The sequence below is a fragment of the Eleutherodactylus coqui genome, chromosome 6, assembly GCF_035609145.1.
Source record: "Eleutherodactylus coqui strain aEleCoq1 chromosome 6, aEleCoq1.hap1, whole genome shotgun sequence".
NCBI classification, from domain to species: Eukaryota; Metazoa; Chordata; class Amphibia; order Anura; family Eleutherodactylidae; genus Eleutherodactylus; species Eleutherodactylus coqui.
The window spans coordinates 54,895,470-54,916,641 of record NC_089842.1 but is presented as its reverse complement, the minus strand read 5'-3'; the positions used below and the strand labels follow the sequence as shown (position 1 = coordinate 54,916,641).

Sequence of the window (21,172 nt, the reverse complement as noted above, 5' to 3'; positions counted from 1 at the left end):
AACATTGCATAGCAAGATGGCGGCCCCCAGGAACGGTCCACGGATCTCTCAGCACTACGTGGGGGATGTGAGAAAGCAGCTCCGGCACGGTAATACATAGCGGCCTCGATGTGATGATGGCGACCCGGGAGGTCCCTGCAGGGGGTGCCGGGGCAGATATTCTGCAAGATGTCCGGAAATATTGGCCCAGGAGATACTATGGGGTTTAACCCTTTAACAACGCAACCATTTTTAAGGATTTGCATCTCAATTTTTAGAAAAACACACCTTTTTGTGATTTTTCGCATTGATGCAGCCGCATTAGGGCTTTAGGTTTTTTTTTGAGGGGGGGGCAAATAAGGTGTTTTATAACGTTTTTTAATATTTTTGTGGGGCCGGAGTGAAAAAACATTAATTCTGCAATTTTTTTTTTCTTTCAGCATTCACTGCGCGGTATAACATGGGCTTCACACGAGCGTTTTTTTGTGCTATGAATGAGGCCTTTTTGCGTGCGCGGCGGCGTATTTTGCTGTACTTTTTCTGCCTGCAGGACATTTTTCTTTTCCGCACGCAGGCCATAAAGACGCATTGAAACGCCTGATTAGTCTAATGAGTTCCAGATGTGTTCTCATTCCTGCGCAATTACGCAGTGTTTCACGCATTTCCTTGCGTGCGCATTTGTACCCCCCTCCCTGTTAGCTTCTATGGGGAACTTTGGTACACAAATACGAAAAAAGATTGAAGATGTTCTGTTTTTTTTCTGTAACTTAAATGCGTGCGCCAAAATGCGTAAATGGGAGTAAACCTGTTGGCATCAGTGGGTTCCATTCTCTGCACACGCAAATACGTCCAGGAAGCCGTCCTGAGGCTGGTGTCACACGGGGCGATAAAATTTTGCGATGCGAGCGTGAGTGAAAACGCAGAATGATGAAGCCAATGCTTTTCAGCGGTTGCGATGTTTTCACTCCTGCGGTGTTGACATTAATAAAAGGCCCTATCTTTCTGCGTTTTGCGATATTTTACATTTTTTTATCACGCATTTTCTCCTGTGGAGCCTCCTTTTTATTACATCATAAAGCACAAAATTGCGATTTATTTTTTTAATTTTTTTTTTCTGCGATGCTCACAGCAAAATCATGCAAGAAAATTGCAAGTGGCAGAGATATTTTTGAGAGAAAAGCAACGCCGATGCTCAAAAATCGGGGGAACTTAGATGCAATTTTGCCGCGATTGTCTCACGGTGATATTGTCACATGACAGTAGTCTTAGGGATATAACTTTTCTCTGCGGTACGGTTGCAGCGATGCCAAAATCAAATATTTTTTAGTATTTTTCCATGGATGGAGCTCCGTGAAGACTTGTTTTTGCACTTTTTTTTGGGGGGGGTTGGAAAATCGCGTGAGATTTGTGTGTTGTTTGTTGCGCACTAATGTGAACCCCGTACGTTCGAGTGGGGTCCTACACATGAGCGGCTCATCGCTTCTTCACACAGACCTGCAGCGAATCGCGTCAGAGATTTCGCACGCGGATTTTGCCCTAGACAGGGATAAATCCGTGGCAAAGTGCGCAGCAGAAGTTCGCCACATCGCCACGAATTTCTGCTGCAGTTTTACATCCAGAATGCACACACATCAGATTCTGCCATGTGCGCAGACCCGCGAGGGACGCAGCGCTCCGGTCGGCTCCGCTTCATTCTTTACATTATTCTGTATTGTATAACGCTACACTTTGCGAAGCGACCATGCTGGGTATTGCAGTGTAATAAAAAGCTGGAAAACCAGACGCTTATAAAAGTACAAGGTAGAGCAATATAAGCGATGAAAGGCCGCAGGGCTCGCCAAACGCCGCGATTCCTTAGGCCGCTCTCACACACACACCGCTTTTTACAGCGTTAAGGCCTCTTGCACAGTTGCGGACTTTTGCTGCAAAATCCGGAGCGGGCGTCTGCCTTCAGGTTAAGCGGCAATAACCCTCCATAACATGCTATGGAAAAACGATTCTTCATGCACACGAGCGGAAACCGATTGCAGTTCCCGCACAGACGTTTTCCATTGAAGTCAAGCTTGCCATTCAGGATGGGCTGAGGATTCCGCGGAAAGAGCTGGAGATTTAAAAAAAATTAAAAATGTGTACTGCGCATGTGTGCCGTCGCACCACCAGCACGTCCGCGTGCATCCACAGTACTGAAGAAAGAACACACGGACCGGTACGCAGGGTTGCCGGCTGGAGGCATGGAGGAATTCCGTGCGAGATTCCCCATGCGGAATCCACGCGTGCCATGGACATGAGGCCTTAGGCTAGTTTTACACGGGCGAGGGCAATATTAAGCGCTTTTGCGCAAAATTAATTGCTCAGGGATGATCCGTGTGTGTGTGAACGAACCCTGCGTATTGTGCATGCAATCTTTGCGTACACAAATCTGCCCGTGTGAAAAGGACCTGAGGGTGGATTTCTGCGGGTGATTTTTCTTTGCAGCGATACCGCGAGATAGCAAAATTGATGCGTTCCTATTTTTAGGTGATTGTGGTCAGAAATCGTCCATTTCCTATGAAAGGCATAAAAACTGACATCGCGCCTGCATGTAAAGGCAGTATTCATACAACGTGTGTGACAAACTCATGTGCAGCGGCGCGAGGCGCTCTTCCATAAAGATGGTTCTGGACTATGGGTGGGATTCTGGGGTCTCCTCCCCCCCCCCCTACAGATGTCAGATGCAGGCCACGTAATGTCCGTATGTTGTGACTTCTATGTAACAGCGATATGATATTGTATTCTGATGCGACTGGTTGTGAGGTAATTGCATCCGCAGGGACTGTTCCTGTCACTCGGTCCCCGTGTATGTCATACCGGATTTTGGATACGGTCCCAGCGCCAGGCGTCGCTGTAATGGTTGTGTCCTCGCTAGTAGCATTATAGGAATTAGCAGCATTATTGTGGTTTTCCCTTAAATCCCGGTGAAGGTCATAAGCTAGTACCTCTACTACAGGGTGGGCACGGAGAAGTAGGCCGGATCACATTATTATGGAAGCTGTCTAAAAGAGAATCTGTCATTGTTGCCCATAGTAACCAGGCGTAGCGCCGCTGTCCGTGCACACAATGAGGGTGCGCACAACTTGTATGCGTCGGTGTAAATGTGCCCTGAGTGCTGCGGTGGTTGTACGACATAACACCCACCCACGGGTAGAGCATTCTGAGGTAAAACAGTCGGGCTCCCATGTTCAAGACCCTCGGCTATTAGGCCGCCTGCACACTGCCGGATTTGCATTGCGGATGCCTGCTGCGGATTCCGCAGCAAATACCGCCCATAGCATGCAATGAAAAAGCATTTTTTCCTGCCCACGAGTGGAAACCAATTGCGATTTTTCCGCTCGTGGGGGTCAGTGGAGGTCAATGTCAATTGAAGTCAATGGAAGCCACCCTACCTGTGGCTCCTCCACAATCTTCATTGCTGAAAGGTTGCAGGATTCACGTCATCGCCTAGTGACTGTGCGGCATTACCTGTACCGCGCATGTGTGCCAGCCAGACCATCCGCAGTACAGAAAAGAAGAATCTGGACAGGTTCATGGGAGTCGCCGGACGGGCACAACCCGGTTGTGTGCAGGCAGCCTATTACTCAGAGCTAAAAACTGCAAAAGGAATGTTTCCTAGGGCCCTTTTACATGTTACGATTATCCTTCGCATTCCTGCGATCCAGCGGGAATCTGAAGATCATCGTTCAGTGTAAATTCCTGCCCCGACTCAACCACAAACGAGAATTCATTTGCTTCAAGTTTGCCATTCAGTTTCTGCCTGCAGAAAAATGAACAACAGATCGTCCCGTGTAAACAGTCCATTCGTTCATTTGCTGTGAATGGAGGCGATGCTCATTCCCGTGTAAGAGCATCGGAACAATCATCAGTGGGACAACCTGTTGGGCATCTGCACCCAACGTATAAAAGGGCCCTTACTCTGGAGGACTCGGCAGGTCTGTGTTTTGCATGGACAGTCTATTGATTGGAGTGAAAACACTGTAATGCTTCATTTGTCCTGTGGAGGTGCTGCAGGCAGTGCTACAGCTTACAAATGATCGCTGAGTTTCACAGAACCAGAAGACTCTATGAGTAACTTAATGTTGGGGGAGGGAGGGGGGGGAAGTCAAGCCTGTTTTGGAGCCACTTTAATTATTACTATATCAGGTTATTCCATTCTTGATGTTATTTTTGTTATAACCTTTGATGTCACATATAGGCGCCAGCTATCACAACTTGTAAGTGAAGCATTTGGACACAGCAGCCCATCAGATCCTAACTTTTATCTTTATGGAGGGCTTTTGGAAAATAAAACCAAAAAACTTATATTAGCTACAATGCACAGCTGCTCCCCTTGCACTAGTTAGATACACCCCCCCCCCTACACACACTCACACTCACACATACACACACTCCACTGTGTCCCAGTTGAGATAGATTTTAATTGTTAGCTGTAATCTAGCTGTTTTTTGTCTATATTCTGCTGAGTTAAGCATTATACTCATTACATGTAATGTCTCCGTGGACAACATATACAAATTACTAAAGTCAAACTTTGACCTTAAAACATCTGGTACCATATACTGATCACACCGTGGGAATACCTTGTCATTAAGCTGAATACATACATTCATTGCCTAAAATAATACTCCACAGAGAAGTTGTTGGAATCGAATGAAACTTTATATATGTGGATGTAATGATATATGTAAGTGATTACAATATTAGAGCGAGGGGATAAGTGTATTGAGGAAAACTGTACAATTCACAAAGACTCTAGTACCCTGTTGGGCTGCCTCTAGTCTGGATATATGATGAGATACAGTCGGACATGGAGGATCTAGTACCCTGTTGGGCTGCCTCTAGCCTGGATATAGGATGAGATACAGTCGGTCATGGAGGCTCTAGTACCTTGTTGGGCTGCCTCTAGTCTGGATATAGGATGAGATACAGTCGGTCATGGAGGCTCTAGAACCCTGTTGGGCCGCCTCTAGTCACGATATATTATGATACAGTCAGACATGGAGACTATAGTACCCTGTTGGGCTGCCTCTAGCCTCGATATATGATTATACTGTCAGGCATGGAGACTCTAGTACCCTGTTGGGCCGCCTCTAGCTTGGATATATGATGAGATACAGTCGGACATGGAGGATCTAGTACCCTGTTGGGCTGCCTCTAGCCTGGATATAGGATGAGATACAGTCGGTCATGGAGGCTCTAGTACCTTGTTGGGCTGCCTCTAGTCTGGATATAGGATGAGATACAGTCGGTCATGGAGGCTCTAGTACCCTGTTGGGCCGCCTCTAGCCTGGATATATGATGAGATACAGTCAGGCATAGAAGCTCTAGAACCCTGTTGGGCCGCCTCTAGTCACGATATATTATGATACAGTCAGACATGGAGACTATAGTACCCTGTTGGGCTGCCTCTAGCCTCGATATATGATTATACTGTCAGGCATGGAGACTCTAGTACCCTGTTGGGCCGCCTCTAGCTTGGATATATGATGAGATACAGTCGGACATGGAGGATCTAGTACCCTGTTGGGCTGCCTCTAGCCTGGATATAGGATGAGATACAGTCGGTCATGGAGGCTCTAGTACCTTGTTGGGCTGCCTCTAGTCTGGATATAGGATGAGATACAGTCGGTCATGGAGGCTCTAGTACCCTGTTGGGCCGCCTCTAGCCTGGATATATGATGAGATACAGTCAGGCATAGAAGCTCTAGAACCCTGTTGGGCCGCCTCTAGTCACGATATATCATGATACAGTCAGACATGGAGACTATAGTACCCTGTTGGGCTGCCTCTAGCCTCGATATATGATTATACTGTCAGGCATGGAGACTCTAGTACCCTGTTGGGCTGCCTCTAGCCTGGATATATGATTATACTGTCAGGCATGGAGACTCTAGTACCCTGTTGGGCCGCCTCTAGCTTGGATATATGATGATACAGTCTGGCATGGAGACTCTAGCACCCTGTTGGGCTGCCTCTAGCCTGGATATATGATTATACTGTCGGGCATGGAGACTCTAGTACCCTGTTGGGCTGCCTCTAGCCTGGATATATGATGAGATACATTTGGGCACGGAGGCATATGGGCTCCATATGTTATCCTGCTGCACATTTGCCACAGATGTTGAAACCGGGCCTCTAGATCCTGCATACTTCTGGGCTGCTAAAGCTTACATCCCAGTGGGTTCCAAAAATGCATAATTGGCCAAGGAAGTGTGGCAGCCCTGCGGAGGAGTTCCTGGGACACCCCTGCCTGTTGGAAGCCGCCATGAGAGGCTACACAAGTGGCCGCAGGATTTCCGGCACGTACTGCTGAGCTGTTGGTTTTCCTTGTATGATTACTGGGGGTGACTGACTGTTGTATGCGACGCCCCCCCCCCCTTCCCCCCAGACCATCACAGGAGCAGATGGGGCACTGTCTCACTCCACAGCAAAGGCAGAGTTAAAGCGCTCATCACGAGGCCTGTATACTCAAACACAATCATCATCAGCTCCCAAATAGATATTCGTCCAGTCTAATTGGGCATTAGCTGTTGGTACTAATGGAGAAGTAATCATTTTGGTGCAGGCTAAACTGAGGTGCAGAGTCTAAGTACAATTCCTCATTCTTCATCCATATCGGGCTCAAGGGGTTATAGACTTTACTTGTCGGATTCCCGGGTCGTCATTCTTAGAGTAGTCATCGATTGATGATGTATCTAGTGTAGAGGCTAATAGTGTTTTTACACGGGCCAACAGTCGGGTAAATTACTCCACAAACACTGACGTCACCGCTAAGGTCATTGGTGCTCGTGCAGAGCCGCTGACTTCTCGCTCAGCGCTTCGCCTTCTACGTGAAGTTCTGATCAGGGAGCGTTTATGCTTAATAAGAAGCCAACGACCCAGCGATTGGTTTTTTTCGCTGAATGAAAGTCAGCAATAAACAACCGCAAGCGGATAGTGAGCGATTTTTGGTGTTTCGCATTGAAGAATTATCGCTCAAATTCATTCACTTAAACAAATTTTGACATCATTGATGGAGCAGTCAGCATATAAAAAGCCAGCAGATCAGATGAAGACTTAATCGGAAGACAAATTAATCCTTTCCAATCCAATTTTGGATTCAGTGTTTCCTAAAAGGCTTTCTCATTTTGCTGTTATACAACAGTGCCATCTGCTGGCTAAAGCCAGTGTGTGTGCTAGAGAGGCTCAGACAGCGGAGTGGCTGGCAATAGACGGTAAGAATACCCTGTCGGACGTCTTCTGACATTGGAGCTGTACAAGCTTCGAACAGAATGTAGGAAGATGTCAGACAATGGATTGGAAAGGATTAAAAACTGGGGAGCTGAACTACAAGTATGAGATAAATCCAATGGAGCAAGACAAAGGCAAAATCCAGAGCCAAGGCTATAAAGCACCATATGGACAGGTCACTTAAGAGGCTCAGCGATGCAGCTGAAAGTTGTGGATGAGTCGGCCTGTGGCCTACAGAAACGGTGGGGGACGACTCTTGTTGAACTTTTGCACCAGGACCCATGAGCCTTTAGCTACACCCTTGCAGATGTCTCCATAAAGTGGACATTGATTGTATAGTAGCCTATAGACAGTGCAGGTTACATTACCCCACAGTATCGCTGCTGGTGATCAACCACTCCACAATGGCATCATATAAATTTACACTGTGGGGTTGTTGGAGCGGGCTCAGGTGCCAAGTTCAGTCCAGAGGCTGTCAGCTGTTTTTGACGCAGGTAACTACCATGATCAGTGCGTTAGTTTCTGTGAAGTATTGCAGTATAGTACAAGTGATCAAATAGTCACAAGTTCAAGTCCCCTGGGGGGACTAAATAAAAGTGTAAAAAAAAAAAAGGTTTAATAAAGTTTTTTAACAGTAAAAAGAAAAAAATAAATGTTAAAAGCTAAAAAAACACCTTTGCCATCACCATGTACATAAAACTCCAAACTATTAAAATATCACAATATTATCCTACGCGATGAAGGCTATTTAAAAAAAAAGACCAAATGGCAGAAATGATTTTTTTTTTTTTTTGGGTGGGGTGGGGGTGGGGGGTGTGTGGTTCGGGGTATTCTGGCTTCCAAGATATTTGAATAAAAAGTAATCAAAAAGACTTATGTTTCCAATTGATGGTGATGGCATTTTTTTTTTTTTTTAGCTTTTAACATTTATTTTTTTCTTTTTACTGTTAAAAAAAAACTTTATTAATCTTTTTTTTCTTTTACACGTTTAAAAATATAAAAATGAAAAATCTCTGGTCCTGAAGGGGTTAGTGACACAATTAGAAAAAAAATGTGATATTGCATTTCTAAATGATGTATTGCGAATATAATAAGTATAAGTAGCAGCCTAACATCATTGCGCAGTGCGCCATTTCTGTCTATGCTTTGTTGTATGAGAACGGCACGGTGACTGCAGCGCTCAGCCATCTACCCCGAGTGCCTTATGGAGGAATAATGATTATAACATGACGAGGATTGGGCCAAACTAAACTTTCTTCAGCAGCTGTTGCAGCGTTTCAGCTCCATCCAAGAGAAATAGTGATGACTCAGAGAGCACATCGTCCTTCAGACTCCGCAGAGTCCTGCGCATTCCGCTTGCCGTGTACCTGCTTACAGAGGCTGACTTCATGCGAGATTTTAATACATCGCCATCTGATACAGTGACTTAAAACAAAAAATAACCTTTTAAGACAGCGTGATGTAAACAGTCCGTCTTTGTCTTGGCAGGCGGCGAAATTGACATTTGGTTTGAAAAACTACCCACTGCTTAATATGGAACTAATGTCATTTATGGGAAGTCTGCTGCAAGCTGCCACTTCACAGATTCTTGGCAGCGTGATAACAATGAATGTCATAATACCGAAGTAACCATACTTCCATAATAGACTGCGATGCGGTCATTTCAATATTTACATACACTAAAATTAGGTAACCTAGGTTAGTTATATGATATGAAGTCCCACCGAGGGGCCATCCTGCAAGAAATGAATACCGGTGATGTCATGTTTTGTTAACTGCGGCATGTATGGGATGTCCCTGGATGTAAGGCGCTCTTTAAGCTTACTTACGGAGTATGGAAATCCTTCCTAGTAGCTACCACTATTACCATGGGCGTTCTAGAGATCCAGTATACAGATGTAGTAAAGTTTAACCCAACTGTGATAACTTGCTGCAACAAGTTATTTCATCTTAAAGCACCCCCCCCCCCTCCCTTCCCTACCCAGTTCAGGACAAGATTCAATTCTGTTCTTCACTGCTATCCTTCCAATTCACCATTTTCGGGTCCAGTTTTTGGCCATCTTAGATGACCAACGAGTACCTAATTCCTACATTGCAGCAGGAGTGTTAGGCTACTAATTCATAATACCTGCTTTCTGATTGGCCAGAGCTGCTCATGTGATCAGCACTGGCCAATCAGAGAATTGTACCATGAGTTCAAGCACTCGGAAAGCTTTTAAATTAATGAAGCACAGTGTGCTTCCCCGACCCACTGAGGTTTAATTGTGGTATCCTCCAACACATGCTGTACTACCGAGGTGTTCTCCTCTTGAAACATTGCTTCTATTCGTTAATATGGTGGTGCAAGAAGGTTGGTAGTAGACAAAGTGCCTTGGGGACTGTAATACGTGGGCATAGAACTCTGCCTGCCATTGTACTGAGTCTGTGCATTTGACTTTGCTATAAGCATTGACCCATTAATGTATACACAGCAGGGTCATTGATACAGGAAGTCATGTACAACTAGTCAAAAGAAAGGTATGGTTTCCCCTTAGGGAGAGCAGCTAGAAGATGTGAGGAGACTTATAAGACCATCCATGATCCTCTGGGAAATTCATGCAAATCGGAAGATGGAACAATGTCTCTACAGTGCCCCTATTGGAAGGCAGTATCCCTGCAGGTCAATGTCAGACTTTTAACAAGCCTTCTAATAATGACTGGGACTACAAGCTAAAGCCAGAATGTTCTCCAAAAGGAAAAGATAACGATTTACAGATGGACTGTTTGGGGGTTTGTGCAGTAGGTTGCTGGCATGGCTGGATGAGAGGTCTTTGATGTGGGTCTAATAGTTGGTATTGGTTCCCATTTGCAGCAGGGCAAAAAGACGCAATCAGAACATGCATAAAAACCAACACAGCAGTGGGGGACAAAGTATTATGTTGTTAGAAAAGTACAAAAATGTGGTTTTATAAGTGAAATTACAGGCTCAAATGGGTGACATTATAGGGAAGAGCATTCCAGAAAATAGGTGCAGCACTGGAGAAATCCTAGCTACATGCAGGTGAAAAGGAGAAGAGAGAAACTTGTGTACAGAGTAAAGGCTCATTCACACGGTTGTAAGCAAATATTGGCCGTGTCAATACACTGCGTCCGTACTTCGCCCGCTCTGGCATGATTTTGTGTGCGCAAATATACTGCATATTTGCATGTGCAAAAAGAAACACGCAAAATTTGCATTAATTTTGTGCGTAAAAACACAGCGAATACGCAGGTTTCCTGAGTATTTATGCACGCCCATTGATTCCAATGGGCTTCTACGGTGCTTAATACGCACCCAGAAAGGACATGCCCCGTACCTTTTCACATGATCATGCATCTTGTGAAAAAATACGCTCATGTGAACAAACCCATTGAAATCAATTCACGGTGTATTAGGCACACTAAAATTGCGCGTGTAATCCGAAGGCGCAAATACGCTCATGTGAACGAGCCCTAGCAGGGCATTGGTCACATGAGTTGTCCAGTGATGCTCCAGGTACGTTATTGGATATAACACGGTCATTCTCTATGTTTATTTTCAGGTTACGGAATTTATGTTTATGCCAATTCATTCTTCCGCTATGAGGGTGAATGGGAAGACGGTAAAAAACACGGTAAAGTATAGATTTCTCTCCAATCTCTCAAAACTTTCACTATACAGAACATGTATTCAGACTGGCATTTCAAATCCTGATCTTTATTGTATTTCTTTGGCGCACGTGTCTTTCACAGGTGAAAAAGCTAGAATAGTGAAATCAGTAGTTTGTATCTTAAGTTTCTACCACTAGGGGCAGTAATGACTCACACTTCTTTCTTTTATTGCAGGTCACGGGAAGCTGTTATTTAGAGATGGAAGTTACTACGAAGGGCAGTTTGTCCGCGGGGAGATCACTGGCAGCGGACAGCGTTACTGGGCAGCAATGGGTTAGTTCATGTCTCACTGAAGAGAAAACAAAACCGTCTGTCATCAAAGGCTCGACAGCCTTCTATCAATGGGAGGAATCGCTCAGAGTTTCCATTACAAAACATGAATTTTCATGCGTTTAATATCTGAAGCCCTTGAAACTCTGCCTGGTGCTGAATTTTGGTATGTGGCATAATTTATGAAGTACTATGGAGAGCAAGGCTCTCATGGTTTGCAGATGCAGCAGGGGCCAGCGTTCAGGAACATATGGCTTAATTTAGAAGGTGGTTTTTGCAGAGCTTAATTCCTAATACTGATGCAAGTGTTTTTCGTTTACACTGAAACAAAAGTTTTCTATCATATTGGCAAGAGCGGCTGCAGATTATCGAATAAGGAGAAATACCTCCGTGTGCAAGCTGTTCCTTATCAGTGCCATGTAACTGGTAGACCAGAGGGCATCATGGAGGGATCAGCTTATTGCATGTGACAGCCGTCCTGGGGGGGGTTGTTCTATAGATTGCATTGAATATATCATATTGACAAGCTGGCAGAAGCAGGATGACAAGCATGGCGGGGATGCGGTGAAATGCAGGCTGTTAACTTTCTTTGATGCTAAAAGAAAAAATACAACTTTTTCTATTGTTGGACATGAACATTTGTCCTGAATTTTAAAGTTATCATCCGGGCATCTTTGGCAATGGAAGGGTGCCAAGGAGGGCAGCAACAAGTCACTCTGCTTTGGCCAGGCTATTCAGAGAAAGGGCCAATGCAGTAGAGGGTTCAGTTGCAACTATGCTCTAGGTAAAGGTTCATGGTGCCCTGGTTAAAAAGTTTAGTTGGGCGCCCCCATGCCCGGGGAACTTTAGCTCATGGTTCATGGCTGAATCCCATATTCCTTTGCAATCTAATTAATTAGCCCTTGTGCTTTTGCAATCTAATTGTCCTTCTTGATTACCGGTGCCAAAAACTGTACACAATATTCCATGTGTGGTCTGACCAGTGATTTGTCAAGAGGAAGAACCATGTTCTCATCATGTGCCCATAGACCTCTTTTGATGCACCCCATGCTTCTATTTGCCTTGGCAGCAGCTGCCTGACACTGGTTTCTCCAGTTAAGCTTCCAGTTAACTAAAATCCCCAAGTCCTTTCCCATGTCAGTGTTCCCCAGTGGTTTCCCACTTTTCTGACCAAGCCCCATCTTATCTAGACTCATTTGCAACTGCCTTGCATCATGTCTTGTGTTAATTTCTTTACATAAAATGAAGAAAAAAGGTTTGGTACTGTGTTACCTAATAGAGCAAAGTGTGATTGTTCTCAGCAAGAGAAACCAACTAATCTTGTAGATTTGATTAGAGATGAGCGAGCATACTCGCTAAGGGCAATTGCTTGAGCGAGCATTGCCCTTAGCGAGTACCTGCCCGCTCGAGACAATAGGTTCGGGTGCCGGCGCGGGGGAGCGGTGAGTAGCGGCAGTCAGCAGGGGGGGGCGGGGGGGGGGAGAGAGGGAGAGAGAGATCTTCTCGCTCTCTCCCACAGCTCTCTGCCCGCCGCCAGCACCCGAACCTTTTGTCTCGAGCGGGCAGGTACTCGCTAAGGGCAATGCTCGCTCGAGCAATTGCCCTTAGTAAGTATACTCACTCATCACTAGATATGATACCTTTTAATGGCTAACAAAAATACATGATGTTATAGCGAGCTTTCGGACCTCGCAGGGTCCTTCATCAAAGCAATAATAAAATGGATCTGAAGAGGCATGTGTGTGTGTGTATGTGTATATATATATATACATTCTTATGACAAGGCACAGACATGGTGGGATTAATTTGCACTTAAAAGAATACCACAACAGAAATACAAACATAGATGTGAAGGTTTTATGGTCCCTGAATAAGTGTTAGGGGGTCATCAGGCCAGTAGTGTTATCTGTGTTATAGATGTTTCATACTTCCCAGTCGCACATGAATCCTTTTAAAGAATTTCACCCTATGTTGAAAGTGTCAAAAGTTGTCATAAATTTGTATTCCCAAATTCTTCTGTGCCGCTGTGATTTGAAATTGCCTTTCAATATAACTTTTATGTCTTCCAAGTTGTGTCCATAACTAGAAAAGTACTCGGCCACAGGCAATTCTGTCTTTTTCTGTTTAATTGTGTGGTGATGAGACCTCATCCTTGCTTTAACCCTTTGCAATCCAATTTTGGATTCAGGGTTTCCTAGTGGCCTTTCTCTTTCTGCCATTATACAATGGCGCCATCTGTTGGCTAGAGCCAGTACTGTGGTATGTGACATGCTGGAGAGGCCCCCAACAACAGAGCAGCCAGTAATCTACAGTAAGAATACCCGGCCGGACGTCTTCCGACATCAGAGCTGCAGAGCCTTCAATCAGAATCTCTTTAGACGTCAGACAGTGGATTGGAAAGGGTTAGGTTTCTGTCCTGTTTCTCCAACATAAAGGCCCCAACAGGACATTTACTGCACAGGATCAGATACACAACGTTGGACATCCCAGGGATCTTATAGTCCTGCTGTGTGTTTGGGATCCATATCCTGTCCGCAGTCCGTACAGGTGAGCAGGTCTTGCAGCTCCTTACCTTACAGGGATAAGTTTCTTTTTGTGTGTTAGAGGGCAATGCCCTCCTGATTATGCAGTTCCTCAAATTTGGAGGTTGCCTGTAACACAGAAGGAGAGGGTCCAGGAATATGGTTCTCAGATGGTCATCCTTGTGTAGGATATGATGGACCCTCTTTGCAGTCTTCCTTAGTACCTCTAGCTGTGAATTGTAGGTCACTACTAGAGACACAGGTCCATTTTTTTTCTTTCTCTGTGTATTGGAGTAGTCGATTCCTCGGTATACTGCTGGCTCTGGTGATTTGGTCATCAATTGAGGTGGGATGGTAGCCCTGATTTAAAAAAGTATTTTTGAGATTGTGTTAATGTTCCTCTCTGTTGGGTTGGAGCAGATCCGGTTGTATCTGATGGCCTGGCTATAGACGATGGATTTTTTGATGTGCTTAGGGTGGAAGCTGTCCCATCTGAAATATTGATGTTTTACGACACAATCCTATTATAAGGTTGTTCATAAATATATTACAAATAATAGGGCCCAATACTGCCCCCTGTGGTACCCCACTAGTAACAGTGACCCAATCAGAGTATGTACAATTTATAACCCCCCTCTGCTTTCCATCACCAAGTCACTTACTTACCCACTTGTACACATTCTCGCCCAGACCAAGCATTCTCATTTTATATACCAGCCTTTTATGCAGCACAGTATCAAACGCTTTGGAAAAGTCCAGATACAAAAGATCCAATGATTCTCCCCGATCCAGTCTAGAACTTATCTCCTCGTAGAAGCTGATCAGGTGGGTTTGACAGGAGTGATCTTTCTTAAACCCGTTCTAATACGGAGTTACACAGCCATTATCCTTGAAGTATTCCAGGATAGCATCTTTTAGAAATGCTTCAAACATTTTACGCACAATAGAAGTAAGACTTACCGTCTTGCAGTTTCCAGGTTCTCTCTTTGAATGTCAGGACTGGCAGCGCTCGGGGTCTCTGTGCGCGCACCGCTGGTCCTGTCACTCAGACTGTGGGGGTGCGGCGCAGGGGAACCCAGGTCTTGGCGACTTCCCCTGGCCGCCGGCTCCGGACGCACGCTCCTATGCCCAGGCGGTGGGCGCCTAGCTAGCCGGGTTGTTAGGAATGTGGCAGGTGCATCTAGGCAACCCCAGTAATTGTTTAAAAACATGTATAAAATTAAAAAAAATATTGCTGAAAATAGGTAAATAGAATACAATCATTGGCTTCAATAATGAATTAACTCTCTTTTTTTTTTTTTGGCAAAGGCTAATACCTGTGAAGACTAATAATGGTGAGGATGTGACAGCTCGACTCCCTCACCAATCCTGATAATGGGGGTGCCATAATATATATGCTGGATAGCTCTCCCCGAGAAGAAATAAGCCTGTTTATTTAGTCCCATCTATGGGTAGCTACCCTGTAAGTCATTATCCAATTCATAGAGCCTTGAGACATGACTGGGAATAACAGTCTACCCAGAGACTACCAATTTGTAGACCATGTTGTTCCTTTGTTTTTGCTCCTCATCAATAAAAAGTATGGTTCTGGTTGGCTGGGTGTCTATAAGCTCCATAATGGGTAGATAATGGCGTATAGGGCAGCTGCTTACAGATGGCATTAGAGAGACTATTTTTTTTTTTCATTTTGCTTACTTTTCCCAAGGTGCATTGCCTGCAGGATTTCCCGCACCAGTTGGATCTCCACAAGAAGAATCAGCACCTGTCAAGAGGCATATATACGCTGTTATAGTTTCCAGGTTTTATTTCCCACTAGTGAGCACTACTGGTACTGCAGGGCTTAACTCTTTGGCCCTGTTACTGAATCTACCTCTTACAAATTACTTTGCATACATTGCATATAGACTGATCCTACATATTTCAGACAGATGGCATAGAAGATTTTTAGAGCGAAATGACAAAACCAAACATAACCTGGTTTTGTCTTTTTAGTGATTCCCCCCCCCCCCCCGATTCTCCAATTAACATGTTTAAATAACAAAGACGGGATAACAGGAAACATTTGGAACATTGATTCTTATGAACTGAATCTGTAAATCAATGTCACTCATAATTCAGTAGATCAGACGCATGAATATTGATGATGTCTCAGTTAAGAATATTCCGATTGGTCCTTTTCCAACATTCAGTTAAGCTAAAGCCCATTACTGCTGTCTAGTTTTACAGATACTTATTTATTACCTGTTCGTTATATATCATCTACATATTCTGCACCGCTGTCCAGAGATTGTCCCCATTCACATCAGTTTCTGCCCCCAAACTGGCTCGCTGTCTGATTTCTTTATCTCCGCCATACCATGCACATCTCCAGCCCCTTTACCTTCTGTATCACCCCATTATCAGTAGTATGTAGGCTCATTCGAGCAGGACCCGCACCCCTACTGTTTCCATCAACTGATTACTACATGTAACCGTGATCTTGTTTTTATTCCCCGTCTTGTAAGTGCTGCGGAATATGTGGGCGCTATATATATATATATATATATATATATATATATATATATAAGATTATTATCTCAGATGCACATACTAAAGGTAACTTGACATGGGGTGATTGTAGCCTGAATAATTTCTGGAAACAGCGAATTCGGGCAATAGTCGCCCCGTGTACACTCTGCCACCGACAGGGCACTAAGCAACAAGTGGTTAACTTGTTGGAGTCAGTTTTAGCTCTGCTAAAAAACTAGCGACTATCGGCCCGTGTAAACAGGCAGCCATTCATCTATGAATGGCTGCCTGTTTGCAGTAAATGGAGGCTGAAAGAGATCTCTGACCGCTCCACCTCCATTCTCAGAACAACTACTGTTCCTATGTAAAAGCACAGGAGTGATAGTCTGTGGGACGGCTATTTGGTGTTTATGCACCCAACAGTTGTCCCATGTAAAGGTACCTTTTGGCAAACTTTCAAAAAGAGCAAAGAGGAACAACCCATGGGCAGCAGATTTTTTACATTACTGCCACAAACATTGTGCTCCTGTCAACATTGCAGTGGCCCGGGTTGGTACTATAGGCACAGCTTCCATTGAATTCTATGGGAACTGTGCCTGCAGTACTAAACCGGGCCACTACAGTACAAATCAGCTAATCAGTGGGGATCCCGAGCTATAGACTCACACCGATCAACTATTGATGACCTATCCTGAGAAAGTCCTGGACAACCTCTTTAATTACCCCCCTCACAGTAAGGATGCCCACTTAGTTGCTACCTGTTGCTGTGCCCTGCTGGTGGAACTCTTGTCTTCTTGGCTTGCTCCGTCCTGTGCCCAACAGTCCCCATGTTCTGCCTCCTCCATGTGTCACATTCTGGCCTCTCATTCCTCCTGTCACTGGAGAAGACCTGCAGGCTCGCTTGTCTTTCTTGGCACCACCCCGCCACACTACCAAAACTACTTCTGATGTAATGGTCTGGGGTCCCTGCAGGGAAGAGAATATCCCTATTGGTGGTATTAAAGGGTGAATGCCAGAGGACCTTAGATGCTGTTCCCAGGATTAGCCATAAGCCAGATTAGTGTGTGGCACAGTGGGTCTACACCCACTGCCCTGATATTGAGTAATGCATACTCTCCAACAGCCCTGAATTTGTCGGGACTGTATCAACACTCTTTGTAAAAAAAAAAAGATCAAGCACATAGAAGGAGTTGTCATTTTGCTGCCAAACTTGGCATGCAGTTACATCTAAATCAGATATGTAAATGATTAGAGTTGTGGTGTGATTAGATGAACCGTCTTACCACCTGAGGCCCTAAATGAGGTTCCACCCTTGGCCAATAAAGAAGGCTCTCAGTGGCTCCTTGTATGTAGTGGACCTCTGTTTCCGCTTGTGTGGAGCTTGAGAGGGGCGCATTATTACAATGTGAGAAGCTGGATGGTTGTTTCAACGAATTGACTGACACCTGGGCCATTCTAACAAGACATAAGAATTGTTGGGATCAGTGAATGCGTGAGGGCACAATCACAAGGCGACCGGCCTCAGGGAGGATTATCTGATCATCGGACAAGCACAAGCAGCTCTAACTGTTCAGTTGGTCGACATGAAGGGACCAGTGGCACCATTGTTAAAGGCCCTTGTGTCTGTCTGAACCATTAATAGGCACTTAGCTTAAGGACATTTGGTCTTATGGTGCCTATTACGTGTACTGCCTTTGACACCCAACCACCGTTTTCTCAGTTTCTAATGGTGTCATGAACAACTAAACTGGACTGCTATGGAGTGGAACTGGATTGCCTTTAGCAATGAATCTAGGTTTAGTTTGGGCACTGATGATGGCTGTGTTCGTGTCTGGAGACCTTTAAGGCAAGAGCCTCAATCCTTCAGGAACAGCACACTGCTGGTGTGAAAGTCCTGGGGGTCCATCACATACAACAATCGGTCACACCTAGTAGTCGTACGAGGGACAATGACAGCTCAGTGATATATTCAGGACATCCTGCAGCCATATGTGTTCCTCTCATAGCAGGGCTTCTTCCCTGCTCTCCAGCAGGATAATGCTTGGCTGCACACAAGGGTGTCACAGGAATGCTTCCACGACATTGTCACACTTCTGTAGCCTGCCCAATCGCAAGATTTAGCGCCAATAGAACATTTATGGAATCATCTGGGATGCCAGCTTCGACTGCCTACGATTTTGCATGATCTAGAGGCTCAGTTACAGCAAATGATGTGCTGCAGGATACTATATGGGACCTACATGCCTCCATGCCCACTCATATGACATCTTGTATCCAAGCTATAGCTGGTACAACAGGGTACTAGAGCCTCCATGCCTGCCTGTATCACATCTTACATCCAAGCTAGAGGCGGTACAACAGGGTACTAGAGCCTCCATGCCCGTATCACATTTTGTATCCAAGCTAGAGGCGGTACAACAGGGTACTAGAGCCTCCATGCTTGTATCACATCTTTTATACAAGCTTGAGCCGATATAACTGGGTGCTCGAGCCTCCATGCCTGCCTGTATCACATCTTTTATACAAGCTAGAGGCGGTACAACAGGATACTAGAGCCTCCATGCCCGCTCATATCACATCTTGTATACAAGCTAGAGGCGGTACAACAGGGTACTAGAGCCTCCATGCCTGCCTGTATCACATCTTTTATACAAGCTAGAGGCGGTACAACAGGATACTAGAGCCTCCATGCCCGCTCATATCACATCTTGTATACAAGCTAGAGGCGGTACAACAGGGTACTAGAGCCTCCATGCCCGCGGTATCATATCTTGTATCCAAGGTAGAGTCAGTACAACAGGGTACTAGAGCCTCCATGCCTGCCTGTATCACATCTTGTATCCAAGCTAGAGGCGATACAACAGGGTACTAGAGCCTCCATGCCTGCCTGTATTACATCCTGTATCCAAGCTAGAGGCGGTACAACAGGGTACTAGAGCCCCTATGCCCGCTGTATCACATCCTGCATCCAAGCTAGAGGCAGTACAACAGGGTACTAGAGCCTCCATGCCTGTCTGTATCACATCTTGTATCCAAGCTAGAGGCGATACAACAGGGTACTAGAGCCTCCATGCCTGCCTGTATCACATCTTGTATCCAAGCTAGAGGCGATACAACAGGGTACTAGAGCCTCCATGCCTGCCTGTATCACATCTTGTATCCAAACTAGAGGCAGTACAACAGGGTACTAGAGCCTCCCTACAAAGGGGAAATTTTTCACAATAAATTCTGCTTTGGCTCTGATGTTCTAATCACTCACTTACATCAACATTACAATCACACAGAGAAAGTTTCATTCGATTCCTACAACTCCTTCTAGGGGAGGGATTTTTATTTGACAATGACTGTATTTTTTAAGAGTAATCCTGGCAAATATTTGTCCCTGACCACACAAGGTCCACACAAATGCAGGGGCGGTATTTTATAATTGTCTGTTTACCTATTGATTTGGTCCTTATTCCTGACTTCATAATACATTATGTCCTGATGCAGGCCAGGTGATTCTGTATGAGATCATATAGAGTTGTACTGGCTATATGGTTCTCTATAAGATTACTATATATTGAATTGCACTGACTATGTGGACATCTGTGAAGTTATATAGAGTTGTACCGGTTGTGTATGTAGTTACACAGACGTGTACTTGCTATGTAGTTCTGTATAAGGTATCTTGCTTACAATGTGCTTGCGTATACCTCTATATAGTTATTACTGACTATGAGATTGTTTGTGATGTTTTATTTAGTGGTATTACAGACTATATAGTTGTGTACAAACTTGTTTAGAATTCTACTGATTATGTAGTTTGGTATGAAGTTCTGTAGAGATAGAACAAATATCGTGGTTGTTAAATGTTTGGGTTAAATGCCGGGCGCTCTCATTCACTGATACAGTGAATGTGAACTACTGAATGAGTTAGGAGAGAATGATTTACCTACCTGTATAAACAGGCTGCACAAGCAAACTTGGTCATTGCGTGAAAAACTGATGACCGCTGAGATTACAAGGCTTAGCTTGAAGAACAATCAGTATGGTCTCCAAGAATGTAATGCCTGTGAAAAAACTGAGTTTTTGAGAATGTTCTTCCAAATTTGAAAAATTGATGCTGTATTTATCAAAATACTAACAACCACCTGTCTGTTTGTGAGTGAGTTACATGCTTGGCCCTGATCACATGACAGTGACATCATCACAGGTCCTTCATCCTGAGTGCTGTGCTGCTAGTGATCTTTGTTGTATGAGACGAAGAATGTATGTAGTAGAGCTGTAAGTGATGTACATGTGGCAGTGCTGTGTGTGTGTGACATGCATGTAGCAGAGCTGTGTGGTGCATTGCGCCACTAGAAACACTGGTGATATAATTTTCTCATCATTACTAGTAAGCCTTATAACAGCCAGAGAAAATAATGCATGAAGTTAAAAAATGTTAACAACATAACTTGGACATGTAGTAAATATTATTTATTAACAATTTTATGTTGTATGTCTATCTGTATTAGGCCTCGTTCACACGGGCAACAAAGTTGTGCGATTTTGTAGCATTGAACCAATTACAGCCATTCATCGAGTGCTGGCTGTGATTAGCTAAGCGTCAGCCAATCACAGCCAGCGCTTCCAGGAGGCGGCGATTTTTGAATCCCTGGCCAGAAGAGAAGAAGATGATCACTGCCGGGGACCCAGGCAGAAGATGCGGCGGGGCTGACAGCATGGGAGAGGTGATGTATGTATGTTTTGTTTTGTTTTTTCTTCTTCAGCTACGGCTTATTTTTGGGCAAGGGCTTATATTTCAAGCCTCCCCTGAAAATCCTCACATGTGGTGTTACAAAGTTGCGGTATCACCGCCATAAGTTGCAGTGATATCACACGGGCCAGCGATGCGATATCACTGCGATTTTCTTGCAACAATGCCGTGTCAACGAGGCCTTACAAGCAGAAATTGTCAAATTTTGAAAAATGCTAAT

The 21,172-nt window shown here is 44.7% G+C and overlaps 1 protein-coding gene across 2 annotated transcripts in view; it reads left to right on the top strand.

The window, feature by feature from the left end:
- The window catches only part of MORN1 (MORN repeat containing 1), a 370,129-nt gene continuing 348,957 nt past the window's right edge, over nt 1–21,172 (top strand). Inside the window, exons 1-3 of one of the 2 annotated variants that reach the window (XM_066606844.1) lie at nt 1–89; nt 10,803–10,874; nt 11,086–11,184. In XM_066606844.1, coding sequence (XP_066462941.1) covers nt 17–89; nt 10,803–10,874; nt 11,086–11,184 — 244 coding nt within the window. In that variant the 5' untranslated portion in view covers nt 1–16. The remainder of the gene's footprint in view (nt 90–10,802; nt 10,875–11,085; nt 11,185–21,172) is intronic. The other variant, XM_066606845.1, reaches the window with a different exon arrangement.